Here is a 22,877-nt window from a genome sequence, read left to right on the forward strand (position 1 = left end):
AAAATAAGAGTCTAAATGGGGTAGAGGAGCCAAGGGATCTGGAAGTACAAATGCACAAATCACTAAAAGTAGCGACGCAGGTTAATAAGGCCATAAAAAAAAAGCAAACAAAGCACTGGGGTTCATTTCTAGTGAGATCGAATTGAAAAGCAGAGAAGTTATGTTAAACTTGTCTCTTCTGACTTGTCTGCATGACAAGCTGCAGATGCTTGTCAGCACGGTTTATTCCTCCCCTCTTCCCCCCCCCCCCCCACCACCCCCCAAGCAGGTGTCCAAGATGCATCAATACTAGCACAGGTGCCCACCAAACATATTAAAACAAAGTGCTCCCACCCTGACCCCAGGTACTCCATCGGAGCTAGGAGCAAAGTTCAGCACTACCTACTCATCCACTCTTACACTGATGGGGGGAAACCAAGGAGTTGCGGGCTCAAAACTTTTATTTTCCAGGGTCCTTCTTTAAAATACCACCAAATAAAACATTTTTCTCCCCCTCACCTTTGGTAGTATCTACCATATTCTGACTACTATTTTCTTCTAAGTTATTCAAATATCACTGGATGGATTTGCAGAGTGACTTCCCACTTATCAAACAGCCAAAGAACTGGATCATTTTGAATACTACATTAGGAACAGACACTTTTCGTCGTTTGGAATGGGTTGGATTTAGGCTTCAAGTAAGAGATAAATGCAATAGCTGTTATTATTTTTGGACATTATGGATAAAATTGTTCAAAACAGTTGTTAAGGATCACTCATTGCTGTTTAGGAATGTCACTTGTCAATCAAATGGGTAGATGCATCTCTGCTTCTTTCTGTCAGATTCATGGCTCACGAATATGATATTCATGCCTGACAGAAGGTGGCTAATCAGCATTGGTGATTGTCAGATTCATACTTCTCAAGCAGCTGCTAAATAATTGAGAAATGCAAAAATGCCCAAATCCAGCAGTTTGCTCACCCAAATGTGAGGAAAACATAGTACCCATAGGAAATTTTCATACATTATAGTTTATTGGTTGGGACATGTATGTGCACCTGACAGTGCAGTTTTCACCTGGCCCCACGAACAGACCTCATCTGAACTCCCACCTGCAGTCGTCACCGAACCTGTGGGTCAGCTCTTACCTAATTCCTGCTAGCAGTCTTCACCTGACCCCTGCTACCATCGTGCAACTCAACCCACCATGCCAGCTTTGATTGATACTCCCGATGTCAGCCCTCAGAAAGCCACCCAAATCAGCCCATGCACTGAAATGAATGAAGTTACGGTTGACAAGTCAGATTCATTGATAAATTCCTGTCATTTGTATATTTCTAAAACTAACACTTATCCACATTTATATCCATCCACTCCATTCAAGAATAACTGACCTCTCGGTTATCAGTTCCTAATATGGAGACTGGTAACCTTTTTATAAGTGGCCATATCATAAATAATGAATAACATTATCAATGGCTCTCTCAGACATAACAAATTAAGTTACAGCTGACTTTTAGTCATAACTGGACTCATCTCAGGCATTTAGTTGAGTGTTGCATCGGGTGTTCCACTACGGCCATCATTGAGGATTTTGCTGAGGCGCACATCTGGAATTCTGCTGAGAGCTTACATTGGAGGGTTCCTCTAAGGGCTGACATAGAAGATTTCGTTCAGGGCTGGTTTGGCAGGGCGAATCTTGTATTGGTTGTTGAGAGCTGCAAGTAGGGTCAGGTGAGGACCACTTGCAAAGGCTAATTGAAGACTGCTCGTGTTTTTACCATCAGAGATACATGTCACAATACAACTCGGGTAATTCCAATCTGTCCCCTTCACACTCACTGATACGCAGGCATACAAATAACCACAAAAACCATAAGCCACAGAATCTTGCAAATTCTTTTTTACGCTGTCTCTTGGAGGCAACATTCTAACATATGTTTCTCTTCTGTCATCGTAGGCCGCAAAGTGCAGCCTGCTAGCACTGCCAATGGCCCAGGGTAAGCCGATGTCTCACAGCACCCTACATTACGCTCACCAATATTTTCATTTTGCATGTGGTAGGGGTACTTTGAAAGCAATTCTCATATCTTGTGCAAGAATAGCAGGTAAAAAAAGAAATGCCATTATATCTTTAATCGATTCCTTTCCAACGGGATTTCTTGCTGGGCTTTAACACCCATTTTAAATGGGTGGACTTGGGGCTAGGCAGGAAACACAGGAAATTTGAGGGCTGCGTCATAATGCCCTTATTTAAATGGACCCAAATTTCCTGTGGTCCTGCTTCAGTGCCAGCCATGCAGCTGTGTGGCACTTCCAGCTGCCTGTCCTTTGTGCTCCCGTAGCCACCCAAGAGTTGGGACATTTAAATATTTCAGGCAGGCACTGACGCCATTGAAAGCAGCAATGGAATGCCTGACTCAGGTGGGAGAAGAGGGAATTCACTACAGCACTCTGCAAGTGAGCCCACAGTCCTGGCGAAAGATGAAACAAAGATGTTAAAACTGGCCTCTCTATTGTTAAGCCAGTTTCCCTAATGCAATCAATTGCTCTGTATTAAGCAAACTGGCCTTTTAAAATATAAATCCCCCAAAACCCTTAGTAATGTTGGAAGTCAAGAACGTGCAGGCGACTCTTGTGTCTAGCATTGCTAAGGCTCAAATGACAGAATTTTGGATGTATAACATCATCCCATCATTATCCTATATATACACAGAGAAGGGACTCCGCCTCCAGGAGATATTTTGACAGGCGAAAAAAGGATTAATGATCTGTTCCAAAACACTTTTGGATAAACTCCAATAAAAGAGTTTGGTTCCACCCATGGCCTGCCTATATTATTTCAGCTTCATGTTGATTTGTGGGAGGAAATTCAGAACAATGTGTACTGAAGCTCTTGCACAACGTGTGTGAAAGTGAGCATCACTGACGGGAAACCAAACAATTCTGCAGTGCATGACACAAGTAAAGCACTGGTGAGTTTTGGGTCTCGCTATTTTCTGGCCCCTGCTTGTCTAGTACCTGCTGCCAAAATTTAGAATTTTTACCCTACTGAAACTGACAAAATTGTCAAGAGCAGAAATTGTAAGACAGCTGGAACAGACAAATAAAGGCCAGAATTGAAAAGCAAAGAGACCTTTTAATATCTATTTTTAAATTAAATTAGATATTAAAAGGTTTCTTTGCTGTGAAGCAGAACACATATTGCCATTTTACAAAGCTAACATCAGAAGCTGGAGCCCAGAGATTCCCCTTTCTACACTACTGTCACCAGCTATTTGAATAGCACAGTATACATGGGAAAATACGGTCACCTAACATAAGAACATACGAACATAAGAAATTGGAGCAGGAGTAGGTCATTCAGCCCCTCGAGCCTGCTCCGCCATTCAACAAGATCATGGCTGATCTTCTACCTCAACACCATTTTCCTGCACCATCCTCATATCCCTTGATGCCTTTAATATCTAGAAATTTATCCATCTCTGTTTTGAATGTACTCAATGACTGAGCCTCCACAGCCCTCTGGGGTAAAGATTCACCACCCTCTGAGTGAAGAAATTTCTCCTCATCTCAGTCCTAACTGGCCTACCCTTTATTCTGAGACTGTGACCCCTGGTTCTAGACTCTCCAGCCAGGGGAAACATCCTCCCTGCATCTACCCTGTCGAGCCCTGTAAGAATTTTGTATGTTTCAATGAGATCACCTCTCATTCTTCTAAACTCTAGAGACTACAGGCCTAGTCTACTTAATCTCTCCTCATACGACAATCCCGCCATCCCACGAATCAGTCTGGTGAACCTTTGTTGCACTCCCTCTATGACAAGTATATCCTTTCTTAGGTAAAGAGACCAAAATTGTACACAATACTCCAGATGCGGTCTTACCAAGGCGCTATATAATTGCAGTAAGACATCTTTACTCCTGTACTCAAATCCTCTTGTAATGAAGACCAACTTACCATTTGCCTTCCTAATTGCTTGCTGCACCTGCATGTTAGCTTTCAGTGATACAAGTTCACCCAGGTCCCTTTGAACATCAACGTTTCTCAATCTCTCACCATTTAAAAAATACTCTGCATTTCTGTTATCGCTACCAAAGTGGATAACTTCACATTTTTCCACATTATATTCCATCTGCCATGTTTTTGCCCGCTCACTTAGCCTGTCTATATTCCCTTGAAACCTCTTTGCATCCTCCTCACAACTCACATTCCCACCTAGTTTTGTGTCATCAGCAAACTTAGAAATATTACATTTGGTCCCCTCGTCCAAATCATTGATATAGATTGTGAATAGTTGGGGCCCAAGCACCAATCCCTGCGGTACCCCACTAGTCACAGTCTGCCAAACTGAAAAAGACCCGTTTATTCCTACTCTGTTTTCTGTCTGTTAACCAATTCTCAATCCATGCCAGTATACTACCCCCAATTCCATGTGCTCTAACTTTGTTCACCAGCCTCCTGTGTGGGACCTTATCGAAAGCCCTCTGAAAATCCAAATACATCACATCCACTGGTTCCCCCTTATCTATTCTCCTAGTTACATCCTCAAAGAACTCCAATAGGTTTGTCAAACATGATTTCCCTTTCATAAATCCATGTTGATTCTGCCAAATCCTATTATTATTTTCTAAGTGTCCTGTTATCACATCCTTTATAACAGATTCTAGCATTTTCCCTACTACTGGTGTCAGGCTAACAGGTCTGTAGTTCCCTGTTTTCTCTCTCCCTCCTTTCTTAAATAGTGGGGTTACATTTGCTACCCTCCAATCTGCAGGAACCATTCCAGAATCTATAGAATTTTGGAAGATGACAACCAATGCATACATTGTCTCTATAGCCACCTCTTTCAAAACCCTGGGATGTAGATCATCAAGTCCTTGGGATTTATCAACTTTCAGTCCCATTAATTTCCCTAGTACTATTTTTTTACTGATTTCCTTCAGTTTCTCATTCTCGCCAGTCCCTTGGTTCTCTAGTATTTCTGGGAGGTTTTTTGTGTCTTCTTCTGTGAACAGACACAAAGTATTTGTTTAATTTCTCTGCCATTTCCTTATTCCCCATTATAAATTCTCCCGTCTCTGTTTGTAAGGGACCCACATTTGCCTTTGCCAGTCTTTTCCTTTTTACATACCTATAGAAGCTTTTACAATCCGTTTTTATGTTTCTCGCTAGTTTACTCTCATATTCTATTTTCCCTTTCTTTATCAATTTCTTGGTCCTCTTTTGCTGAATTAACAAAAAGAACACATATAAAACATAAGTACAAGTCCCTTCTTTGATTAAACTTTTACATTAAAAAAAAACTGCACTACCAAACTGGATAAATTTCAACAACAGTTATGATGATTTGAATATTGAAGAAGTTCATGGACATTTGAGAAAACTTTAGTAATAAAAACAATTACATTGCAACAAAAACTGAAATGTTGGGTAATCTTCCGAGTACGTGCTGGTGCTGGGCAACATTGATTTAGCAATGAAATGTGTACATTATGCCAAGTTAGGGGGGATTGTGGACTCCGAGGAGTTAGCCAAAATCTCACAAAGAGAGCTTGACAGGGTATACAGCTGGACCAACGGAGGAAAGGGAAAGTAAACCTAAAGCAACACTTTCAGATGTGCCAGGGTAGAAGGATAAGAGGGCACAGATTTAGACTTGTGGATTGTAAATTTGGGATAGTTGTCTGGAAATGTATATTGTAAGCAATCAACAGCTGGGACAGGTTGCCAGGAAGACTGGTTGAGGCCGGGATGCTGGGAGAGATAGTCTAGAAGTTCTAGCCTCATAAACTTTCACTGGCTGTTGGGATTCTTTTCACTCGGCTCCAGATAACCCTGCCAGCCAAAGCCCTAATGAGTAGGGTGCTATGAGCTGAACAAGAAGCAGGAAGCTTATAGAATCATAGAAAGGTCACAGCACGGAAAGAGGCCATTCGGCCCATCAAGTCTGCGCCGGCTCAATGCAAGAGCAATCCAGCTAGTCCCACTCCGCCGCCCTATCGCCGTAGCCCTGCAAATTTTTTCCTTTCAAGTACTTATCCAGTTCTGAAGGGCAATTAGGGATGGGCAATAAATGTTGGCCTTGCCAGCGACGCCCACATCCCGTGAACGAATAAAAAAAAAGGTCCTATTTGCTGGGGAATGGCTGTAGGGGAGACGACTTCTCAAGGGAAAAAAGAAAGAAGAATCAAATAAATTATTAAAAGGAAAATGGCTGCAGATATTTTATCACTCCCGAGGCCAGACTCAATCCATGTGTTATTCTTTCTCAACCTCATTGTTATCAAGCTGTGTTGATTAACACTAACACGCTGCTGCTTATTTCTAATGGATTATTTGCTTCACTACCCCTGTGCCATCTAGACTTTTCCCCTCAAATTAAAAAAACAGCATTTCTCCTTCTCAAGGAGAAATTATGCCATTTACTCCACTGCCGGACTCAAACAAACTTCTGTACCACTATTCAAAATATTTTCAATGTTGCAGCAAATCTCACTGGTTTAATGCAGACATAATATGCACCAAATTGATGGGTTCAATAGTGGCAAAGAACCCAGGTCATCTTCACTAAGATGTCACACTGCTTACGAATCGATCTGACAGCAAAGTAGTAATGTCACAATGGCATCTGCGTGTAACATAGGCTGATATACACTAGGTCTGTGACTAAAATATAACATAGCTTTGGTAATTACGAACATACGAATTAAGAGCAGGAGTAGGCCATTCGGCCCCTCGAGCCTGCTCTGCCATTTGATAAGATCATGGCTGATCTGATTGTGATCTCAACTCTGCTTTCCTGTCTACCTACTATAACCTTTGACTCCCTTGTTAATCAGGAATCTATCTAACTCCGCCTTAAAAATATTCAATGACCCCGCTCTCTGGGGAAGGGAGTTCCACAGACTCACGACCCTCTGAGAGAAAAAATGTTTCCTCATCTCCGTCTTAAATGGGAGTCTCCTTATTTTTAAACTATGGCCCCTAGTTCTAGTCTCTCCCACAAGGGGAAACATCCTCTCAGCATCTACCCCTTCAAGTCTCCTCAGGATCTTATATGTTTCAATAACATCACCTCTCATTCTTCTAAACTCCAATGTATACAGTCCCAACTTGTCCAAACTTTCCTCATAAGATAACCCCCTCATCCCAGGAATCAGTAGAGTGAACCTTCTCTGAACCGCCTCTAAAGCAATTAAGTCCTTTCTTAAATAAGGAGATCAAAACTGCACACAGTATTCTAGATGTGGTCTCACCAATGCCCTGTAAAACTGGAGCAAAACATCTCTACTTTTATATTCCATTCCCCTTGCAATAAATGACAACATTCCATTTGCCTTCCTGATCACTTGCTGTATCTGCATACTAACTTTTTATGATTCATGTACCAGGACACCAGATCCCTCTGTACCTCAGAGTTCTGCAATCTCTCTCCATTTAAACAATATACTGCTTTGCTATTCCTCCTGCCAAAGTGGACAAGTTCACATTTTCCCACATTATACTCCACCTGCCAAATTTTTGCCCACTCACTTAACCTATCCATATCCCTTTGCAGACTCCTTATGTCCTCTTCACAACTTACTTTCCTACCTACCTTTGTCATCAGCAAATTTAGCAACCATACATTCGGTCCCTTCATCCAAGTCATTGATATAGATTGAAAATAGTTGAGGCCCAAGCACTGATCCTTGTGGCACTCCACTCGTTACATCTTGCCAACCTGAAAATGACCCATTTATGCCTGTTTCCTGTTAGCTAACCAATCCTTTATCCATGCTAATATGTTACCCCCTACACCATGAGCTCTTACTTTGTGTAGTAGCCTTTGATGTGGCACCTTGTCAAAAGCCTTCTGGAAATCCAAGTACATCACATCCGCAGGATCCCCTTTATCCACGTTGCTTGTTACTTCCTCAAAAGAACTCTAATAAGTTAGTCAAACACAATTTCCCTTTCACAAAGGCGTGTTGACTCTGCTTGATTGCATTGAGATTTTCTAAGTACCCTGCTATAACCTCCTTAATAATAGATTCTAGCATTTTCCCTATGACAGATGTTAAGCTAACTGGCCTGTAGTTTCCTGCTTTCTATCTCCCTCCTTTCTTGAATAGAAGAGTTACATTCGCTATTTTCCAATCTGATGTGACCGTTCCAGAATCTAGGGAATTTTGGAAAATTAATATCAATGCATCGACTATCTCTGCAGTCACTACTTTTAAGACCCTAGGATGAAGTCCGTCAGGACCTGGGGACTTGTCAGCTTTTAATTCTAATATTTTTTTCAGAACCCTTTCCCTGGTGATTGTAAATGTTTTAAGTTCCTCCCTCCCTTTCACCTCTTGATTCACAATTATTTCTGGCATGTTATTTGTATCCTCTACAGTGAAGACGGACACAAAATATCTGTTCAATTCATCCGCCATTTCTTTATTCTCCATTACTAATTCCCCAGACTCACTCTCTAGAGGACCAACGCTCACTTTACTCTTTTCCTTTTTAAATGCCAGTAGAAACTCTTACTATCTGTTTTTATACTTCTAGCAAGCTTTCTCGTGTGCTCTAATTTCTCCCTCTTTATTATTCTTTTAGTCATTCTTTGCTGTTTTTTATATTCTGTCCAATCTTCTAACCTGCCACTAATCTTCGCAGAATTGTATGCTTTTTCTTTCAATTTGATACTGTCTTTAACTTCCTTAGGTAGCCACGGATAGTACGTCCTTCCCCTGGAGTCTTTCTTTTCTCACGGGAATGTATCTTTGCTGAGTGTCATGAAAAACTCATTAAATGTCTGCCACTGCATCTCTACTGACCTATCCCTTAGCCTAATTTCCCAGTTCACTTTAGCCAGCTCTGTCAACAGGCCCTCATAATTGTCCTTATTTAAGTTTAAAACAGTAGTCTTAGACTTACTCTTCTCTGCCTCAAACTGAATGCGAAATTCAATCATATTGTGATCACTGCCACGTAAAGGCTCCTTTACAATGGGGCCATTAATTAATCCTGTCTCATTACACATTATCAGATCTAGAATAGCCTGCTCTCTGGTTGGCTCTAGAACATGCTGCTCTAAGAAACTGTCCCAAAAGCACTCTATGAACTCATCTTCCAGGCTACTTTTGCCAATCAGATTCTTCCAATCTATATGTAGATTAAAATCACCCATGATTATCACTGTTCTCTTCTCACAAGCCCCCATTAATTCACACTTTAAAGATCTTATCTGCTATACATAATCTCAAATCACAGTTGATAGTGTTTCAGACACCCAACCATATCAGCATCTACCAAATGGCACTACAATCTCCTGTAGCCCAATAAACCAATAACACAGCAGTTTCCTGGTCAGACCTCCCACAAAGCAGACAGCTGCAAACTTGGAATCATTGCATATGTAACTAAATACATATTTAAAAGACCTCCACTGAGATTAAAAGCAGGAAGGAAGCTGCTGAGGAAGCATTTTACCACAATTCATTTTTTATTGATGGTATTTCTCCTAGAAATGGTTATCATTAATACTCTCCCTGAAGTTTAAAATATCCGAAGTGTGAATAGTCGTTAGTTAATCTGGAAAAATAATCCATGCTTATAATACAAATTGGGACTGGTAGAAGCTCCTGAAGGCAATATATTAGCAATCAAAAGCAAGAATCATCAAATGTTGCTTAGGCTTCATATGTCTTGAAATTACACTGCGCAATATTGGTAACAATCACATTAATATTTTGCATGAAATTCCACTATCTTAACAAAGGTATTATTTAGTTTAAAGTGAAAATCAAAGAATAAAGACAAAGCCCAATGGACCACTGGCAAACTAGGAGAGACATAATTAACTTTTCAGTTTTTATTTCTTTTTTGGCTTGTCAACATTATTAATAGTTACATTTATAAACTTCAAGAGGGTGATTTCCATCTGGCAGGTGTTAAGGTCCCTTACGTGGTTATTTGTCTGGAAATGCCTTTTCCAATAAGCAACTGTTTAACACTAGTGGTGAATTAGGGCACCCATTCAGCACTCAACTGTACAATCACAGTTTAGCACCTTAACAAGAAGGAAATGAGACTCTTGACCCTTGTAATATACCAGGTTGGCTGGAATCCAGATGTGCTGTTTGGAAAGTTAAACGAATGAGGTAGAAAAGAAGAAATACCAAGGTTACTAACGTGGAGGAAGCAATGCAAACTGGTAAAATTTGCAGAAAATACCAAACTAGGAGGGGCAGTGGAATCGGAGGCGGCAGCTTAAGATTACAGAACGAATTGAACAAAATATGTAGGAAGGCAGGACAATGACTGATAAAATTTCATGTAGACAAGTGTAAAATACTGCACACATGAAGGGAAAATGAGCAACATGTGTACCCCATAAATGATGTCAAAATTGTTAAATATGAAGTTGAAAGAGATAAAGTGGTGAGGTGAAAATCCAGAAATCATTTAAGAAACAATTGGATGCTGCAATGCGAGGACTTTAGCATCTTTTTGTATGGATGAACTAAGATAGACCGAAAGGCCTTCCTCGTCCATAATTATCTTGTGATCCTTTGAAATACCAAGATGATTGGGCATTATCCCACCTGATAGGACTCGGCAGGATATCCTAAAAAAGTTTTCATGATGTCAAAGGCACATAAAGAAAAGATAGTGTTCAGCCACCAGGCCAAGGGGTCACAGTAACTGAAAATTGTCAGACAGAAAAAAGCTGTGTGCAACTTCTTGGCCTCAAGAGTCTGGATGAGGTGATGAAGACCAGTATGGGATTATCTGTTAGTAAATCCACATGCTCCTTCCATACTATATTGTTCATTATCCCTTTACTTATATGAAACTTAGTCTACAGATGCCAACTGATATTGATGTAAGTAAAGGGATTCAGAGATACAACACCTGCTTGTCCCTAAAGCAGAGAACGTAGGCCAAAGTTGAATAAGTGGTACTACCCTCATCCACTCACTTAATAAAGGATGGTGTATGGTAAGCTGTACATATTTAAGTACACTGGGGATAGAATCACATGTAATAGGTTTTAGTGATGAAGAACAAGAACTTGCATTTATATAACGCCTTTCACATCCTCAGGTAGTCCCAAAGTGTTTCACAGCCCATGAATTACATTGAAAGTATAATCCCTGTTGTTATGTAAGTAAACATAGCAGCCAATTTCCACAAAGCAAGGTCCCACAAACAGCAATGAGATAAAGACCAGTTCATCTGCTTTTGATGTGTTGGCTGAAGGATAAATGTTGACCATGACACTGGGAGAACACCCCTGCTCATCTTCGAATAGGTCCATGACATCTTTTATGTCCAACCTTACGGGACTTCAGTTTGCAGTCTCATAAGAACATAAGAACATAAGAAATTGGAGCAGGAGTAGGCCAATCGGCCCCTCGAGCCTGCTCCGCCATTCAATAAGATCATGGCTGATCTGATCCCAACCACAAATCTAAAGAACACAAGAAGTCGGAGCAGGACCCGGCCACATAGCCCCTGGGCCCTCTCCGCCACCCACAGGGCATTGACCGATCCGAACTCAGCTTCATGTCCAATTTCCTGCCCGCTCCCCATAACCCCTAATTCCCTTTACTTCTAGGAAACTGTCTATTTCTGTTTTAAATTTATCTAATGATGTAGCTTCCACAGCTTCCTGGGGCAGCAAATTCCACAGACCGACCACCCTCTGAGTGAAGAAGTTTCTCCTCATCTCAGTTTTGAAAGAGCAGCCCCTTATTCTAAGATTATGCCCCCTAGTTCTAGTTTCACCCATCTTTGGGAACATCCTTACTGCATCCACCCGATCAAGACCCTTCACAATCTTATATGTTTCAATAAGATCGCCTCTCATTCTTCTGAACTCCAATGAGTAGAGTCCCAATCTACTCAACCTCTCCTCATATGTCCGCCCCCTCATCCCCGGGATTAACCGAGTGAACCTTCTTTGTACTGCCTCGAGAGCAAGTATGTCTTTTCTTAAGTATGGAGACCAAAACTGTATGTTCAAAAAATGGCAACTCTGCTGTGTTTGCTTACATAACAACAGTTGATACTTCCGGTGTGGCCCCCTCATCAGCAGTTCTGATGAAGGATCTACACCTGAAATGTTAACTTGTCTGTTCTTTCCACAGGTGCTGCCTGACCTGCTGCGGGTTTCCAGCATTTTCTGTTTTTGTTTCAGATTTCCAGAATCTGCAGTTTTTAAAAAATTTTGTTCCAGTGTTGCTGAGCTAGCTGTGAATAGATTGAATGTTTTGTTGAATACTTAAAACAAAGCAAACGTCTCCCATTTACAGATATATTGACGAAGTCACATCGATCCTCATCAATTTTGCTGATGTGATATTTTTCACAGACTAATTACTATTCTGGAATCTGGTTTCTCCACAGACCAAGTTTTGTCAGATACTCAATTAATTCCATAAGATATCACAACAAGCTCAAAGACAAAATCTGCCCTGAGCAGTGTGTATCCAATAGATCTATCTCAAACACTAGCTTCTGGATCCAGCTAACAATATACTAATATTTATGGAAACATGACAATAGTTGATGGATAATTGCATTACAGAACAAAACTGCTGGCTGATGCAGCGATACCTAAAATCTGTAATGGAATTACTGATCTCTGCGATACGTGGAATCTCCGTTATCCAAAACTTCAAAATCTGCAATATTTGATTATCTGAATCAGCCAGAGATAAAGATTGCCCAATATATTGTAAGGATTTTCTGATGTTTTTAAAGAATTTTGTAATTTTCTAGAAAGAAGTAAATGCTCCAATTAACTTATCTCAACTGCTTTGCTTCCACACACTTCTGTTAACTGAGACTCCTTGCAGTTACATTCACTAAACTATTCCATTTTGACAAAAATAATTACTAATGTAGCTGTATATCAAATGAGAAAGTTACCAATGGCATCTGTATTTACTGAGTGTAGAAAACAGATTGTTAGACAAAAATAATTTGATGTATAAGATGTTGTTGTTACTCATTAGATATGATAATACTTCACATCCAATAATTTATTCATAGGACTTGGTTAATTTACAGTAACTAGGGGATCTCCTGTGGCAATGCTCAGGGGAAAAATTGCAAAATGCAATTATGGCTCACTATGAAAACTGACATTGTAAAAAAATTACTTTTGTGTGTCTCTTGTTATCTTGTTTTTTATCTTCTATCTGCTTTGATTTATGTCTTTTTCTTTTGCTGAAGCCTTTGTTTTTGCTACTGCAGTTAATTTTTTGTTGTCTATTTTATTTAGAGGAATGATATCAAATAGGCAATAGTTGTATTAATAATTATCTCTGGCACTCATCTGCTACACCAGTGAACCGATGGTCAAAGCTGCCCTGGTTCTTACTTATATGTTAATATAAGTTATATGGCTCATTACTCAATATTTTTCTGTTTCATAGCCGGCACATTTAAACTTGTTCACAAACTGTCCCACATATCCTGATTGGTGCCACTATCATCATTTTCATTTCCTAATTTTCTCAGTGCTCCTCTGCTCAAATTTATTGCAGAAGACATGGGACTGCTGAAGTCGTGAGTCTCACCTTCTTCCAATAATATCCTGTGTTTGGGCCTTCATTACAGCAGGATCTCATTTTAAGAATATACCACCCTCCTGGCTGACTGTTCCTTTCTGCATTTAATTTGGTTTTCAATACCTACATTTGAAAAAATATGGTTTCCTTTGAATGGCAATCCAGAGCAGTAAATATGAAAAGGGGAGCATAGGGGGGAATGCATCAACATGTAGAATGATAGTGAAAACGGAAAGGTCACACATTTGTGGGCAACAACAAGAGACAGAAGGGCATTGAAGTCACAGCCGAAAAAAAACCTCAAAAAGTACCAGGATCCAAAACTAACCCAAACAATTAAAACTCTGAGAATGGAGCAGAAGTCCAGCCTGTAGCCCGGAGAAATAGAAAGATCTTAATTGGGCAAACGAAGAAAAGCAAATGTTGAATATAATGAATATACAAAGTTGCCAAACCAGAAATGCCACAGTACCTAGATTTATTTTTGTGGACTGACCAGAAGTAAAGCTGCTTATTTGTGAGAAAAGAACATATTACCAACATAGCAGTAGTTCCAAAGACAACGTGGGTGAAATTGGTCTTCGGCAATAGCTCGGCAGCCCATTTTACACCCCGCCCAAGGGCAATTAGGGATGGGCAATAAATGCTGGCCTTCTCAAGGGCAATTGGGAATGGGCAATAAATGCTGGCCTTCTCAAGGGCAATTAGGGATGGGCAATAAATGCTGGCCTTGCCAGCGACGCCCACATCCCATGAACAAATAAAAAAATACTTTTCCATTGACCTCATGGGCTGCCGATTCGATATCGTTGTTTTGTACGGCCGCCAAAGTCCGATTTTTCGAGTTGCTGATAGCAAGACATGGGGGGGTGAATTTTGTACATTCTTCCTCTGCTTTACCCAGATAATTGTAGTTTTCAGGTACATAAAGTATTTTATTTCTGTGCAGGCACTTACCACGAGAACAAAAACTTGCATTTTTATATCGCCTTTAACGTAGTAATGATCCAAGATGCTTCACACTTAACATTGTTCATGTCTATATTGTGCACAATATTCCTCATGTGTATTTAGAGCATGGTTGTTTTTGATTCTCATCAATGGATTAATTAGCTTTGTAAGCAGTCATATTGTGCTTCTCATACTACTTTCTTCTCTAACTTCATTCATAAGTTGTGTGTGTCAAAAGACTCATTTGAATAGGATATTACACAAGGAGCTTGTTCCAGCTGTTAAGATAGGGGAACCTACATTTCTTTGAGTCAGGGCAGGACAAGAAGGTTACGGTGAATGAAGGTAACATATCAAAAATTCTTTTTCAACATATCACTATTTTAGCATTAAAATGTTGCCATCTTTGTCAATGAACTGCTTTCTTGTCTTTTGCACCCAATGGTGCCCATGTACACTGAATGGACACATTCACATGTCATTAGTATCATTAAACCATGAATTTCATCTGTACTTACGACAAGATGTAAAGCAGGAGCAGCAGCATGTGACTCTGCCCACAGATCAATCTTTTGTGCACGGTTAACGGCCTTATAGTACTGACTGCTGCTCCTCACCCTTAATTCTTCATTCTGACTGGCAAGATTTGGGAGCAAAGAACAAATTACCACCTGATAAGTGTACACAACCTGCACTACCTGGTATCAATCGCAACTACTGAAGAGCAGATATCTTCAAAACCAATCACATTAGGGACATGATTTCTTTGTCATGTAAGCTGCTTAGCCACAGAAAGCATTTAATGGTGGGGCAGCTTTAATATTTAGATGTTTTGTATAAAATAAATATATTAATAATAGCTGCAAATTATGGAAAGTGCATGATGTTATTTTGTTTTATAATTCAGTGTAAATGTGCACTTATGAAAGATTGGTTGTCAGAGAACAACTTTTCAATAAACTTTTTTTTGATTATGTCATTGGATGAAGTAACCAAACACTGAAAAGATCCTCAATTTCTCTGCAATGCCCTTTTAAAGGCATTCCTTTTGTCTGTGCTGTGCATGTATCAATATAGAACATGTTCAAAATAATAACTTGGATGATGACCTTGAGTTTAAAACTTTTTCTGTAAACTGTCTAACTTGCACTGATTTTTTTGTTGTTTTGCTTTTTAGCTTTATTTTTTACTCTTCATTGTTTCACAAAGACAACCAAATGAATTAAACTGTCAGAAATATTGCCTGCAAGTCTACAGGGACAAACATCTAATTTTAGGAAAATTGCATGACTCACAGAATCTGGATATTATAACCAACTTAAGCTTGCTAGGAAGCCCTATCACAAGACATTTTATTAAGTTACTATGAGGTAAACAATTTCAAACATCAGAATGTGTCTCTTGTAGACATCCACATTGTGTTCTACAGCAACTTAGTTTAAATTGGTTCAGATCTTGATTCATTCACTCCAATTTTAATCTCCTGCAGGCCATTTGTCCCCACGTGTCCACGTAGTCAGAGAACATGAGACAGTCTGGGCTGCACTGTCTTGTCTGTTGTTGATGCCACTTTATAGATAACCAACAGAAGGTATGATTTAAGTTTAGAAAGCTGGACAATGTCAGTTTTCCTCTTTAGTCTTCCCCCAGGCTCCCCTGACCACTTCACCCCCAAGAAGGAATGAGGGACAAATTGGTTCAGATTCGTAGTTTGTTGGGAGATTAGCGAAGTGATCGCTCCGCTCGCCCGATCACATATGCAAGAAGCACGATCCATATTGGTGCTCATGCCTCATTTGATTAAAATTGGCGAGCTGCCAGCACTATTTGTGTTGTTCATTGGCAACTGGTCTAATGGGGGGGGCAGGAAATCGGACGTCATTGACGCCATTTAAAGACAGTCTGCACCTCTTAAAGAGGTACATTTTGGCTTCATTCAACTGAATTGAACAATAAAAATAATAGGCAGAGGTAATACAGGAGGACACTCCCCCCCTCCTGATTTTCCAACGCTGCTCTGGAGGTGATGTTGGAGGAGATCAGCTGGAGGAGGGAGGTCCTCTTTCCACTCAGTGGCAGAAGAGTCTCCGGGCGAGCTTCCTAGCACCAGTGGGCAGAGGTGGCAGAGCGAGTTGACGCAAGAAGCACTGCACTCAGGACCTGGCTGCAAAGCAGAAAGAAGTTTAATGATCTGACAAGGGCTGCTACGGTAAGTTTCCTAACTCATATCTCTCATTACCTTCCATAACTCTCCTCCAATCATTGATGCCACTCTTCACTCCATCTTCTTCTGCTGTCACTGCCATACTCTGCACCTGCTACTGTCCTCACAATTACTTCCTTCACTTCCTCACACCTGTGCCATCCTTGACACACCATTCACACTATTTTACACTGACATGCATACCCTCAAAACATCTTACTAGGCTGCCATTAACACACTGCCTTCTTTATTTGCAGGACAAGCTGACACACAATACAAGCGATCAGGAGAGCCACCATCAATCCACGTACTAGCCCCATTAGAAGAGCAGGTCATGGGCATTGTGGACAGGAAGCACATCAGGAGCATAGCGACTGGTGAGGCTGGAGGATACATCATGCAGAGTTTTTGGCCATCTCACCCTCTTTCCCTTCTCATTGCAATCTCACCCTCACATACTATGCATGATGAAGTGCTACTACTTTGAGCAGCCACTCATCTGTCTCTGTTACCCTTGCCACTAAATGCTAACCCTTCCCCCTCTCTTCCCTTTCAAGGCCAACATATAGAGAGTCCAGTGGAAGCAGAGAAAAAGGAGGACAGCCTTCCTGAAGATGAAGCATCACTCGACCTCAATCTAGCAAGCAACAGTTCAGAGACTAGCAACCCATGTAGTTTAGAGGGTCAGGTAGAGGTGTCTGCATTCAGAAGATTCAGCCTGCACAAGTGTGCAGGAGCAAGGGCAGGGGAATAGGACTGCCAAGGAGCCAGCTCGCCAGAGGGCAAGCTTGCATCCAAGCAGACACAGAAGTAGACTTCAAGGACCCAATCTACACAAGACTGATGCCTATATACCAGGAATACATAAGTGCATTGGCCTTGCACACTATGGTCAGAGAGCATGGAGGAAGTTATGTGGGGTCTTCGCACACAGCATCAAGACCGTGCAGTCAACCCCATGGAGCAAGTGGTCAGCTCTATGAACACTGCAGTGGGGCCCGCAGTGATGGAACTTCTAGCAACAGCTCTGACAGCTTCAACGGGAACTCAGTCTACAGCCATCTTGGCTCTAGGGTCAAGCATTTCCTCTGGCTTTCAAAGCATGAAGGAGAGCGTGAATAGAGGTTTCAAGAGCGTCACATCATTCCTGCACCGTTTTCTCGTGCCCCTCTAGACCTGTCCAGACAGCGGAACCATTTAAAATGCCAATGGTCTGCTCTATCAGAGTTCTGATGGAGGCATGGCTGCAACTGTAGCTCTCCAGGGTGTCTGTACTCAGGTTCCTGACAGAAGTCGTGAGGCAGGTAGTCAGGGATACCCCTTGTCCCCAAGCAGCCATCTGGTTGAAAAATTATAGACAGTATCCATCTGAATTTCATATTTGTGTTGCGAGCAGGGAAGGCTCCATGCCAGCAGCCGAGGCACAAAAATACCCCCCTACACTATGAACCTAACAAATGCATTAATCTAAATTGGTTTACCTTATTATTTGATAAAAATGAAAAAATGTACTAATTTTCAAAGTAGCTATATCAATTATCAAGTACATCAATTATTCCTGTGGTTCCTTTATGGAAATCACTTGTCAGCTACAATACAAGGCCTGCTTTTCACATACCTGACAGACAGCAACACACCACATACTCTTCAATGGAACCTACAGCTAACAAGGTTAAGGGGACAACATCTGGAACCTAATGCTAACAAGGTTAAACAACCAATTTCTAGTGGCTACATTTGATGTGATTTGAACATCTCCATTAATACCAAGGCAGTCCAATCAGATTTCATCCGAGTTAACAGTGGGTTCAGATTAAGAAGCACTGTGTAAATATTATGGTCTTAATAAACTTATCTTGTCACCTCACAATGTTTGTCCCTGAATTCTAGCACTGAAATCCAGGAATTATAAATTGATAATATCCATTGATTACTATCATTGCTAACTTATTATTTGAGTCTAATTAATAACCAAGTGCATGATTGCAAAATTGGTGAAAGAAACTGTTTTGCATTTGTGGCAAATATAGTGAATAAGCTTATGACTGAACTGATTGATTATAAGCATTGCACTCTAGTTGATCCAGTGCTTATCACCATTCAAGAAAATAAAGCTGTCTTTCCTGCTCTATAATCTTAATACTGTATGTGAACCCAAATACAAAACGCCTCTTGCACAGTAGTGGATTCAGTCCAAAACACCTCCGGTGTAATCCAGTAGGAACAAACCTATATAAATGTTTCATGCAAAATCATATTGGGGCTGCAGACTAGTAAGGCACTGTAGAAGCTGTGAATACCATCTAAGCTGGCGATATTCAAAGTTTATGCATCCCTGACCCCAGTACCACTTAGAGCCATATGAAGTATATTGATATTCATATAGTGCCCATTCATCAATTTTCCAGACCCTGACCTGTAGGAATGCTTCTACTTTAGTAACAGAAGCTAAATCACTCCAGGTCTCCTGAGTGAAACAAGCCATTGTCTTTGACCCCTTTACTTTAACAACATTTACAGGTAACTGGTGAAACTCATTCCTACCATACCTAGTGCAATGCCAAAAGTTCCCTGCACCACATGCACAAACTGCCTCAACAAAAATAATAGATAAATAAAATGGTAATTTCTACCAAATTATAACAATTTGAAAGTGAGAAATACTATTTTTGTGTAAGTAATGGCATATTTTCATCTCCTCTTTATCTATAGTAATTCTGGGCATCATATCTCTCTTTTCCCCACTTGTAATATTGATTTTTGACAATAGGAAAAACAACTCTCTCCAGCTGTGTTTCATGCCTGTATATAGTGCAGTGTCATGAGGGAACACTACAAGGGATTCTTCGTGCCTGCTATGTTGCACTTGAAAAGTCAAAGATCTACAGCAGTGTGCATGCTGCAGTCTCTGGACTGGTGCCTACAGTGAGCCTGCTAGAATCACTCCAGGTAGCATTACACCTATAATACAAGCTGTTTTCAAATGCTGCCAACTGTAATTTGTGGCAGCTATGATGTTCCCATTTGTATTACCTTTGCCACAAGAGCCTCAACATTTATGAGTTATTGACAACTTCCCTTTAAATCCACGGCTTGCAAGAAATTTGTGTTTGAATGCAGATTACATATTGAAAGTATCAAAAAAGCAAAAATTAAGTTCTGAACAACACTGTTGTAGTTTATTTTTAAAAACATAATCATGGCACAAATTTGCAATGGGTTTGTATTTCTTTTGCCATCACTGATTTCATTACTCAGGCTTGAACTGCTATGAAAATAGCTGACGCTGTTCTCAGATTTACCATTATCACACTGCCTCTTACCTTTTCCACTGGAATGACACAGGCCCTTTTAATGTGGTTTTCTTCACGCTCCCTTACATGGAGGTCACTGCACTCCACCATTCCAGACTAATACAAAAGCAATCTACTCAACAACCCCCTGATAGTTCTCAGGCAGGGTTTATAAATTAGATTATGTTGGATTTTAAACTAGCAAAAGCCTAAAAGATGTGTGTGTGAAATTGATTAGAGGACCAAACCAATGAGGAACTGTACTGTACGTGCCACATGCAGCAACAATCTTTCAAATAATCCATCTCACTTCAGAGTGCAAAAAGTGAAGTCTAACATATAAGGTGATCCATGTAACCAACCCAAAGATCCACACTCAGATTTCATACTTGTTCGCCAGTTTCACCCTAATCCAACCCAGTTTTAAAAAGTAATTCTATTTTCAGGACTCTTTTTCTAATCCTAATTATTGGAAATAGTCTAACTACCTATGAAATATTGGCACACAGTAACTCCAGACCCCAGAGTGAAGTAGGCTCCAGTTATCTGGGTAACAGAGGATGCAGAAGTGACAGCATCATCATTAATACATTGAAAACTGTGGGAACCTGCAGAGACCAGTGCTTTCCTGTCCTGCTACAGTTTCAATTGTCAATATAAACATAGCAATATGTTAACTTGCACAGGTGAAAAGCAAAAAGAAAGTAAATATGAGCATTTTTAATTAACAGTTCCTGGCCCTTGATGGCCATCAATAAGCAAATACAAAATGCTTCATTTTTACACCTTCGTGCAAATCAGATCATATTTGAGTTAAGGAATATGAATGATAAGCATGCTGCCCTGACAGCTAAACTCAACTGCCTCACTTTTTAAAATGATGCCCACAACTATTACATTGAAAATCAAAATAACACCTTTATGAAATTACATTCTTAGCTGTACAAGTATATCGTGGGCAGTGTTATATTTTGTTTGAATGAGTGAGTCCTCATCTACTAAGTGTTGACAGAAGTTAAATATGGAGTGGTGTGGGAGAACTTTAGGATCACCCATAAACCTGAAAAAATCTCAACCGTATAATTCTAAGAATACAAATGTCCATTAATCTATAATTTATATTAACCTCTACCCTTTCTAGAATATTTAAAGCTAGAGTTACTGGTCAGGTCTGTCATTTCAATCATGCGTTATCCATCACATATCTAGAATTCTATGCTGCAAAGTACACTGGAGATTCGGTACTAAAGGGGTTAATGTGTGAAGGAGTGAGTTCGCTTGTTGTGGAAGGCGTGCTGGAATGCTGCTTACCAGCCCATCGCAGTTGCTGATGGCGACCGAAGCCCCCGGTACATCAATGATATCTCCGGAGTAGACGCAGTCTCCATGCAGCGGCTCCTTGCGAGTGACATTCGTGTCCTGCCACTCCACCGTCGCTCCAGGTGCCACCAGCCTCGAGTTTAGCTTCAGCCGGAGGTGAAATTTCTGCCCGAACACCGTCACATTATAATACAACTGTCCATCAGCTGGAGCTTGCTGAAAACTCCCGCTATGCCTTTTCGACCGTCTTTTGCCAGATGCTGACACAGCATGGGATAGAAATCTCCCCTGCACATCTGTGCTGCTTGGAGTCATCAGCTCATAGTTCTTTAATTTGCCCTGAAGTAAATCTGCAATAGAGGTGCAAAAATGCAGTGAACTTCCAAAAACGATTTGTGCAATTAAACTACTGACAAGAGTTCATTAAGTTTATTATTTATATGTTATAGCTTTGAAGTTCGCAACTGCACAGCCTCATTGGTACAGTGACAACTCGATAACATATGTAAAATGATATAAATATTGTGTATTTCGCGATAACAAACTTAATACTGTATACAATGAAAAACCCAGATACCGTGGATACACAAACCACACTGTCTCCAGGGAAATCCCGCTTTTGTAAAAGTGTTTGTAATCGGACATGAGAGTGAGCGAAGCCGCCCGTACATACCTGCATGCTGAACTAGGTAAAGGCCGTCAGCTCGAAGAAAGGATAAAAAGACAAAATATAGCGTTCCACAGAAGTAATCCATTGCACGCTTGAAAGTGTCAGAAACTTGTTCAGGTTTCGCATTAAAGTTGAGCGCCTGCTGTAGACTGCGGCTCCGCGCGTCGCCAGAGCATTGGCGCTGCCAGGGGAAGGTGCGGGCAGCGCTGCCTTAATGTCTCACTCAGTTGGTCCTGAACTCCGTGTCACTGGATTGGAGACAGCGAACCAGGGGCCGGGAGGTTGGGAAAATTATTGAAAACACGGGGACGTATTTCATGAAGTCACTGTGATTGACAGATCGCGGCAACTGCACCGGGAAAAAAAACTTAGCGGGAGGAGACAGTTCGGCTCCACCACGTGTACATCTCGATCTTGCGAAGAAATAGAAGATTTGAACGATCTTGTGTTAGAAGTTGAGAATTCCGGTTCCCCTTGTACTCCGACTGCTGAGCAAGGGCTCCCTCTAGGCTCTAATGGCAACGTCACCTAAAAGCTACAAAAAAATACTACAGACAGCTACATTACTGCACAGATTGGAAATCTTGGTGTCGGTCTTGGTCGTCAAATTTGTATCTGAAACACCCTTTACGAAAATCTTTGAAATGCATGCACTAATGCTATCCATCTTTAGAAACAGGGAAATTAAATGTTAAGAATTTGGAAAATAAATTACAATCTTTAAAACTAATCTCGTCTAAAATGAGTTTCTTCAGGACAACGTCAATTTCCAAAACTGATGTTTACCTATATATCAATTGGATAACAAAAAGGTGCAGCCAGAGACAATATCAGCCGGAAATAACTGTGACAGGTCTCACAAATTTGAGCCTGGTGATAGATGGGAGCACAGAACGT

At 40.7% G+C, this 22,877-nt stretch overlaps 1 protein-coding gene across 2 annotated transcripts in view; it reads right to left on the reverse strand.

The window, feature by feature from the left end:
- Positions 1-22,408, reverse strand: part of LOC137332445 (A disintegrin and metalloproteinase with thrombospondin motifs 2-like) — a 205,636-nt gene extending 183,228 nt beyond the window's left edge. Inside the window, exons 1-2 of one of the 2 annotated variants that reach the window (XM_067996293.1) lie at positions 21,984-22,408; positions 21,302-21,660 (exon numbers count right to left, since the gene is read on the reverse strand). In XM_067996293.1, coding sequence (XP_067852394.1) covers positions 21,302-21,660; positions 21,984-22,065 — 441 coding nt within the window. In that variant the 5' untranslated portion in view covers positions 22,066-22,408. The remainder of the gene's footprint in view (positions 1-21,301; positions 21,661-21,983) is intronic. The other variant, XM_067996292.1, reaches the window with a different exon arrangement.
- Between the last annotated feature and the right edge of the window lie 469 nt (positions 22,409-22,877).

Source organism: Heptranchias perlo, chromosome 14, assembly GCF_035084215.1.
Source record: "Heptranchias perlo isolate sHepPer1 chromosome 14, sHepPer1.hap1, whole genome shotgun sequence".
Classification (NCBI taxonomy): domain Eukaryota; kingdom Metazoa; phylum Chordata; class Chondrichthyes; order Hexanchiformes; family Hexanchidae; genus Heptranchias; species Heptranchias perlo.